The sequence below is a fragment of the Otolemur garnettii genome, unplaced genomic scaffold (genome assembly GCF_000181295.1).
Source record: "Otolemur garnettii isolate 467f Iridium unplaced genomic scaffold, OtoGar3 scaffold00039, whole genome shotgun sequence".
NCBI classification, from domain to species: Eukaryota; Metazoa; Chordata; class Mammalia; order Primates; family Galagidae; genus Otolemur; species Otolemur garnettii.
Genome location: NW_003852434.1, coordinates 7139261 through 7148723, shown reverse-complemented (window position 1 = coordinate 7148723; position 9463 = coordinate 7139261). Strand labels below are relative to the sequence as shown.

General features: G+C 40.8%; 1 protein-coding gene across 2 annotated transcripts in view; it reads right to left on the bottom strand.

The window, feature by feature from the left end:
* Positions 1 to 8954, bottom strand: part of TMEM150C (transmembrane protein 150C) — a 16541-nt gene extending 7587 nt beyond the window's left edge. For both annotated transcript variants that reach the window (XM_003790043.3, XM_023513416.1), the window contains exons 1-5: positions 8872 to 8954; positions 8028 to 8081; positions 7879 to 7911; positions 7711 to 7778; positions 822 to 949 (exon numbers count right to left, since the gene is read on the bottom strand). In XM_003790043.3, the coding sequence (XP_003790091.1) occupies positions 822 to 949; positions 7711 to 7778; positions 7879 to 7911; positions 8028 to 8081; positions 8872 to 8951 (363 nt within the window). In that variant the 5' untranslated portion in view covers positions 8952 to 8954. The remainder of the gene's footprint in view (positions 1 to 821; positions 950 to 7710; positions 7779 to 7878; positions 7912 to 8027; positions 8082 to 8871) is intronic.
* Between the last annotated feature and the right edge of the window lie 509 nt (positions 8955 to 9463).

Here is a 9463-nt window from a genome sequence, read left to right as displayed (position 1 = left end):
GACAGCCTTAGAATATCCACTGCCTTATTTTCAGAATGTTACTAAATGCTCATAGAAGGCAAAGGGTCTGAAATGTCTATGCCATTTAGATTTCATCCAACAATCAGGGGGAGCAGGGTCAGGACCAGTGTTTGCCAACATGGAGGAGGTTGTCAACAGCAATATATGTAGCAGAGGATGCAGGGTGGTGGGGAAGGGATAGAGGCAGGAAACCAGTTAACTACTATAATAGGGCAGGAGGCCTCCTTGTCTATTTTACCAAAGAAGTCATTCAGGTCAAGAGTGGGTAATGGCATGGGCCAAGGAAATTATTCTTATAGGCTATGACTTGGCTTCTAGTCATAGGTGTTGTAGAGAAATTTGGGACTTTCAAACTTGACCTCCACGTGAAAGCTTGCTAATGTGAAATGCAAGCTTTCAACCAATAAGGATTTTGAGTGTTTAATTATAGAAAGACAACGACCTTATTAGTTTTCTAGAAAGGCAATATTACAATTTGTTAATGAAAAAAGTGTAAAGCACTTTGAAACCCTTTGTAGAAAATACACAGCTGTTCTAGCAGCTCCTTTCCCCAACAGTCATGCTCTAGTTCATAGGCATAGTTCACACCCTCCCACGTGTAACTCACAGTCAGGAGGACCAGGCTGGGAGACCAGCAGGGCTGACTGTAGCAGAACCTGTGTGTGTTAGGGTTGTTCCCAACTGTTAAGGTCTGTGCAGAACATGGGCCATAAAGTGACTACACCTCAGGGGCTTGGATAATCGCACAAGTGAAGTTCTTACCAGTGACAGAGGGAGGTGAAAAAGGCCAAATGAAGTACCTGAAAATTACCAAGTAAGGTCATTCCAAAGGAAGCCAGACACAGCGCCACCAGTCCACTAATATTCAGCCACGGGTTTAAAACCTTGGGTTTCAGTTGTATGAAGCGCAGAACAGCTACCACAAGGGCTAGGAATAAAGCAGAATCTTAAAATAAAAAAATGTAAATCGTACATCCTATGAGGCACAGCTCGAAGCCACAATGTGCAAAATTAAACTTTTCACCGCAGCACATTTTAAATCTCTGGAATGACAGACAATTTTTCAAAGAAACTTTCCACACGATGCTTATGATTATTTAGATGTTTTATTATTCCCAACCTAGGGGAAAGGAGGGAGGCAGAGAGGACTCGAAGCCGGAGGGCTGTATGTTATTTAGGTGAGGCAGGCAAGGATGATAGGACTGTTAATAGTGTTCTCAGCATTTTCAAAAACAAGGTCAGACAGGACAGACCGGCTTAGGAGAGCACTGCAGAGGCTTGGCACACACAGATAAGGCGGGGAGAAAGACAGACCAGTTCAATCATTCTTTAGCTTAGAACAGTGTTAGAACCGACAGGGCAGGAAAACCCGGGGAAGAAGACAAGGTGACCACATCCAGACAAACCTGCCGGTCGGTCCCTGTGCCAGGGAGGAAGATAAAGGAAAGTGTGCAAGTCCCTTTATTACTGGTTTTACTCTCACTTCCCTTTAATTCTACCTGTAGGTGTTCATCGTCAAAAGACAAAGATAGTTAATCCAAATTAGAGCAGTTACAGTAATCACATCATTTATGAAATCTATATTTTAACACAGCACATTTGGGGTTAGGGAGGTACTAAAAATCATATCTAGTATATACCATGAAAACTCACTTCTTGCAAATAATATTATTGCTCATTTTAAAACACTATCTTGGGGACAGATGCAGTGGCTCAGGCCTGTAATCCTAGCACTCTGGGAGGCTGAGGCGGGTGAATTGCTTGAGCTCATGGGTTCGAGACCAGCCTGAGCCAGAGCGAGACCTCTTATCTAAAAATAGCTGGGTGTTGTGGTGGGTGCCTAAAATTCCAGCTACTTCGGAGGCTGAGGCAAGAGAATCGCTTGAACCCAAGAGTTGGAGGTTGCTGTGAGCTGTAACACCATGGCACTCTACCAAGGGCAACAAAGTGAAACTCTGTCTCAAAAAAATATATAACAATAAAAAAAAAACCTATCTTTTGAAATAAATTGGTATTTATAAAATTGAAAAGAGAATGAGGGACGTTACTTAGATTTCAAACTTGACTTCTTCTTTTTTTTTTTTTTTTTTGAGACAGAATCTCACTCTGTTGCCCTGAGTAGAGTGCTGTAGAGTCATAGCTCATAGCAACTTCCAAGTCTTAGGTCGAGTGATCCTCCTGCCTCAGTCTTCAGAGTAGCTGGGGTCACAGGCACCTGCCACAATGCCTGGCTAGTTTTTCTATTTTTAGTAGAGATGGGATCTCCTCCCTCTTGCTCAGGCTGGTCTCAAACTCCTGAGCTCAAACAATCCACCCACCTTGGCCTCCCAGAGTCAAACTTGACTTCTGATAATAACCGTGGGGAAAGTCCATGTTCAAGCTACTAATCTTTTATTAATTGCTTAGTGCAGAGATATTTTTTATATATATATATAAAAGATATAGATATTTTATATATATATATAAATCTGGGAGAGGTAAGTCTACAAATGATGAAAAAGCACTTGGAATTAATATAAAGTAAATCTACATATAAGGAAATGCATGAATTACTAAATTTATTTTGACATTAATGTTCAGCAGGAAAGATAATTAGAAATTCAAGAATGATCCTATTTATACAGAAATTAAGTTAGCAATTATTTGCTAAAGGTTTTACTTTTATTATAGGCCATTAGTATCAATTAATAAAGAAAAGCCATCCATAAATTTAAATTTCCCAAATTCTCAAACTGCTGAATTTCATAATGAAAGCTATAAAGTTCAGTTCAGTACAGTGATTTTCAGTTCTAAGTACCTCTGATCAAAGAGTAGTAAAAAACTTGCTTACTATTTTGATTTTAGAAACAGAGTAGAAATAAACCCTGACTTACAAAATCTCAAATTATTCACCCCAATCAAGCTTTTAGAGTATGTTTTAGCTAGTGCTGAAAATTAATAAATTATACTGGAGATGACAGTTGTTTTTCTACCTGTTGGTTCCAGGGACCTAATAAGGGGTTACATCAGAAGGCTACTAATAATGACAATAACTCTCTTCGAGGATGAAAAATAGGTACAGGGCCTTATTTATTTTGGGGGTGGGAACAGTAAAAGGCAGTGGGAGAGGAGGAATTCAGTGGACAGCACTCTGACCCAAGTGGTCAGGAGATAAGCCATCAGACTGAGACTGGAGAGCTCGCCATAGAAGATATTTGCTCATTAACTGTGTGTGGCTGCCAGTCAGGGCATAATGACAAAACAGCACATTTAATTTCTTTTCAAAATGACTAGTGAGAAGTATTACTCTGAGGACTCTCTGCTGGTCACTTAGTTTTGTAGGACAGAATCGTGTAGAACTTGGGCATAAGCCCTAACCCTGCTCCTTAAAATAACTCCTCACGTCCACCCACCCAGTCTGTACCTTTGTGCCCAGGGGAGGAGAGTCACTGGCCACTCTGTGCGTTATCCAGAGGACACAGATCATCTCCTGTCCCATGTTGCTAGCGTTCCTATCTGTAATATGGAGGGTAAGTCACTGCACTGAGAAGAGATGGAATCGGGCAGGAGGCAGAGACCTATTTGAAGACAGGACTCAACCCAAACACTCCTCACGTCGAGAGCTGCCTTCCAAACACCATTATCTTGCCCCTTTTCCCTATTAACTCCACTATGAATCAGCTCAGACAGGTATACTTTCCCTTTAAAATAGATTCCAATTGAATTTTCAGAATAGTGGAACTATTAAAGACTAAGGAATGAAAGGAGACAGATTCATACTATCTGTTATAAAGCTGACTTTCAACCACATGGTGATTTAATTTTATCTTTTTGAAAAAGTTTTACAGCAAGGCCAGGCAGTGCCTCAGACCTGTAATCCTAGCACGGTGAGGCCAAGGCAGGAGGATCACTTGAGCCAGGAGTTTGAGATTGCTGTGAGCTATGTCAGTACAGCACTCTAGCCTGGGCAACAGAGACCTTTTCTTTTTCAAAAAGAAAAAAAGAAAAAGAAAGTCTCTTATGGGCAATTTCAAAGCCATCTTTATGTATGCTGACCAACTTTTACCACTTTCATGTCTGATCAATAGACATTTTTTAGTTTTATTAACAATTTTAGGCTCAGCACCTGTAACACGGTGGTTAAGGCACCAGCCACATACACCGAGGGTGGCAGGTTTGAACCTGGCCTGGGCCAGCTAAACAATAATGATAACTGCAACAAAAAAATAGCTGGGTGCTGTGGCAGGCGCCTGAAGTCCCAGCTACTTGGGACGCTGAGGCAAGAGAATCCCTTAAGCCCAAGAGTTTGAGGTTGCTGTGAGCTGTGACGCCACAGCACTCAACCAAGGGAGATATAGTTAGAGTCTGTCTCAAAACAGACTAAAAAAAATTTAGATCACTAACATTTATAAAAAAGGCTTTTAAAACTCAGCTTTGTGTTGTTTTTGGTATTTAGAACAGTCCTTGGCCATACAGGTGGTCACCTATTTAATTTTACCATCTATCTTAAAAGGAGTATAAACAGATAACCGCTGATTTATTAAATTTAATTTCTGAGTATGAGTGGGTTTTCAAAGTTCAAAACCCGAAATACCATCTCTTCATTGCAGTACTGGACTGGTAAGTGGCCAAATTCTTTTTTGTTTTGTTTAGTTTTACTGTTTATGCATCAATAATTCCTATTTATGACTGAAGTAGGCCACACAGTCAATATGTTTTGGCTGAAGGAGGCAGAGTGGCTGCAATTTGCTAACTGAAATCATTCAGCTATTAGCTTTATCCTCACAACCTCCCCAAGGCAGAAACTAATATCCCTTCCAAGAAATTTGTCTTAGGACTTTTCTTCCCCCCAGTGGAAAGAAAAGTATGGATTCAGGACAAGAAGCATAACTAATTCTGTAAAGAAAATAATTAAGCCTTCAATCTTTGATTAGTCTGTCAAAAAAGATAAAAGATCTTTGCTAACTAATTTTAATAAGTGTGACACAGACTCATTTTTAGACTGTTAATTATATTCTATGCAGCTGCCAAAAAGCAGTGACTTATAGGCAGTGGGGGTTACTTTTTCTAGTTGGTTATCTAGTCTGAGGTCTAACAGGAGCAGGGCTGGGGAGATGAAAGCATCCCCGGTTTAGAACAAAAATCTTTAATACACTGATTCTTTTTCACTCCCAGAGTTGATAAATAAATAATGGTTGGTTTGTTCCCACTGAACACTAATCTTAATCAGTTTTGTGTCTACCAGATGGCACTAAAATGATGAAAGATAATACAGAATAAACACAGGGTGTTGCAATACTTCAGAGCCAGAGCCAGTAAAGGTTCAATTGCTTCTTGGTGGAGCAAGGACTGGAGAATGAGATGATGACAAATGCCATCTGAAAGAAGGGGATTTGCTGTCAATGCTTTGCTCAGGCAAATGTGCTTATAATTAGTTAACCGTAAGCTTTATAACTGGATAAACCTGTGGGCTGTGCAAACTGGCATTTTTTAGATTATACATTAAAGACTGCTGGGGAATATCAATTGTCTTAAGGATACCAAGGAAACAATATGTGGCTTCCAACATGTTCACTGTTTCTGCAGAGCGGATGGATGACAGACAGCTGTGACAGTGTTTTTATATCCAGGCCCCTGCGTATTGTGACTGAATGAGGTAGTATTTGCACAGCACTTAGCACTATGGCTGGAATATAAATGACGGCTATTAATTACTGTTACTGTGCCCTGTGGGATCATAGGAGCAGGTGCCAACCTACAGGCCTGTGTGCCATGATTGTGGACTTGGGTTGGGGAAGGCCCCTGACCATTCCAGCTTCACTCTTGGGGGTTTATGCTCCGTTAATGCAAATATTCCTCAGCAGCTATTTATGTCTCAGTATGAATGCTTTTATTAGCTCTTTTCAGAACTGTGTCAGGAGTAGAAAAAAGGAGAGTGCAAAGCTCCTGGCACACTGAGGCTGAAGGTAGTGACAGCCGAACTTGACTACTAGAACTGGCCCAGGGCCCACACGTGCACGAGCGGCCCAAGTGCTGTCCTTCTCATACCTGGGAGTGACTGGGATGGGAATATCCTGCCTGCTGAGGGCACGAAGGGGAAAGTCTGTTTAAAGACTTGGCAACCCCGGCATGAAGGCATATTTTTGGTGGCATTGCAGCTCCCTGCTTTGGAGAAGCCCAGGCAGGGAAAGGCTTTGACTGAAGGTTGGTTAGCAACAGGCAAGAATCTTGCAAATTGCCAAGAAGCCCCCAGTGCTCTTCTCTTTGAATTTCACGGGTTCAAGGGAGACCTTCTGGGGCCTGACAGGAAACGCACTCCATGGCTCCCATGTTTTGAGTTTTAGGAAACAACTAAGATTCTGCCTGTGTGGCACACTGGACCAATCATCTTCCTGGTTTTCTAGTGAGTTCTATAGTTCTTCCCATTTTTCCTACAGCAAACATTAAAAAAGAACAGGTTAAAAGCAGGAATTTGGGGGGCTGGAGTGGGAATGACAGGTCACCTCTTTGGAGCACTGGTACCACAAAGGAAGGCCAAATAATCCCTCAGTAATAACATTCTCTTAACTTTTATTTTTTGAGAAAAGAGACTTGTTTTGTTGCCCTTGGTAGAGTGCTATGGTATCATAGCTCACAGCATCCTCAAACTCTTGGGTTCAGGGGACCCTCTTGCCTCAACCTCCTGAGTAGCTGGGACTACAGGCGCCTGCCACAACATCCAGCTATTTTTAGAGACAGGGTCTTGCTCTTGTTCAGCTGGTCTCAAACTCCTGAGCTTGAGCAATCCACCTGCCTCAGCTTCCCTGACTGCTAAGATTACCAGCATGAGCCATCGCCCTGGGCCTATCAAGTCTTACTTGGGAGTGAAAGTCTCACCATCAAAAGAACCATTTCCAGAACACCACTGTGGAAAGGCTGAGCCATCACTAGTCTGTTCCCAGCAGCAAACCAACAATGACAGCTGGCTGACCTGCCCAGGGGCACTGGGAAAGCCTGGCGTAGCGACATGGTACAGAAGGTGGATGTGGAGAAGGACAGAGCACATCTCTGGAGGATTAAACAGGGTCACAGGAGCACTCACAGCTCTGCAGAGAAAGTGGGAAACTGGTGCCAGACATGAGTAACCAGTGTTTCCTTCCTTCTTTCTTCCTTTACTTTTTTTTTTAAGCCTACTTCTCCATTTGCCAGTTTGACATGTATATAGGCACAGGGGAGATTGTCACCCTAATGTTAATGTTGACTTTTAGGTTTAAGATGATATCTATACACATCAATATATATCACAGAGTCTAAGGATTTTTCATCTTTGCCAGTGAAAAAATAAGGCATTCTTTTCAAAGCAAACATACTGCACGAATATTACGTTTTTCATGTAGGATTTTATGGTACGTGAAATATATTATTTCATGCAGCAAAAAGTAAAATAAAGTCAAGAGTATGCTGAAATGATAAAGATGGTTAAAGGGAAGAAAAAATGGAAGGAAAGCAGGTGAATATAAAAGGATCTATAGGAAAGAAAAAAGAACCTGAAGATAAAAAGCTGCCTTCATTCGGCATGCCGACAAGATATGAGACTAAATTATCAAGTAAGCCCACCTTGGTTTGGTTTGGATCTGGGAGAATTTAAAATAAACAAGAAATGGACCCGAGGTACCTAAGGCATCCTCCAGACAACTTACAAGTGTAAAGCATTCTTTATGCCCTCCTTACCTAGGAAGGCTGCCATGTTCATAACTTGACTGAACACACAGCTTGCAGGAGGATCGTCACCTGCAATGCTTGAAAAAAGATGAAACGTTTCATAATTACTATGTTAAGATCTCTAACCCTCCCACCTTTCCCTAAGATCCAAGAGATCATAAGAAATTACCGCATTACCTTATATATGGTGCGCGCTTCATACCGGGTTTCCTGGATAACGAAAAATGGAGAGGCTTGGGTTGATATGGTCATTTGTGCAGTTAGACCTTGCAAAGAGTTAGCTAAGTCTATTGATAAGCAATGAATTATTCTGAGATAAACTTTACCTTTCACCTGCATTTAATGGCAAAATTTTGTCATCTTCCACAGCTATAAAGTACCTATTAAGAAAGAAGGGTAAGTTTACAAAATAAAGAAATTGGAAAAGAACCCATAATTTGTTCCCCAGTTTTATTAGACGAACTGCGCTGAATCATATTTATTTTTTTCTGAGAAAATGCTCTTTTTCTATAATTCTTTACCCATAGATCATCTAGTTCTTTGTCAAATGTCATTATTAATATGGCCTTAAGTTTTAAAATACCCTTGAAATCAGTGTTGATGATTATACTTTGGAAACGAGAAAACGACAACATGGAGCATACAACTTTGATAAATTAAAATTAGAGCCCCACGTCTCTAACTTCCTAGGAATATGTGTCCACCTTAATGAACTTTAAGGAGCTAAAACAATTTTCTTAAAGTGAACACTACTTGAAATAAGAAAGTGTGGCAACATTCTGTGGTAAGCCAGGAATAATAATATTCATTTCATAAACATAACAGACTTCAAATGGAATCCACAGCCTGTTACTGTCAAATTAGAAAATCTTGCGAATACTGAACTCCTATAACCAGTTTATACAGCGTTTGTTACAAGAATAACACAGAAACACAAGCCAAACCAGTATTCTTCACCACCGGCTTTGCATAATCTAGTACTGACTCTGGTTATTTACTTTGGGTAATAGAAGATGGGAAAAGAAAGTGTAGCAAGGTTGAATTAGGAAATGCATTATTTTAAAGTATTTATAAATACATCCATACAGATACATCCTATACTATCAAAACTTTGCATTTCATCCTCATTGCACCTGCACCCTTAAGCACTTTAAATAAGAGAATACTCACACTATCCACAACCCAGCTGAAGTAAACAAAGTAAATACAAGAGGTAGAAACATCCAGACACTGCATTTCTTCCCATCCATGCCTGTACCACTGAAATAAAATGAACAGGTGTTAAAAATTAAGGCAAAAATTTACTTCACTTTTTTTTGAGACAGTATCTTACTCTGTCACCCTGGGTAGAGTGCTGTGGCGTCATAGCTCACAGCAACCTCCAACTCTTGGGCTCAAGCGATCCTCTGCCTCAGCCTCCCAGGTAGCTGGGACTACAGGTATCTGCCACAATGCCCCGTTATTATTTTTTTTTTTAGAGATAGGGATTCACTCTTGCTCAGGCTGGTTTTGAACTCTTGAGCTCAGGCAGTCTGTCTCAGCCTCCCAGAGTGCTAGCAATGTGTATTTAAGTAACCATGAATCAAATCAATATCACAACTACCTCCTCTTGTGGGAAACTCCTCAAGCACGTCCCATGGATGACTGTTATCTAGCATTATTTTAAATATTCCAGAGTCTTAGTTGAGGACAAATGGAAAATTTTTCATAAAAACATTTATTCTTGGCTCGGCACCTGTGGCTCAAGCGGCTAAGGTGCCAG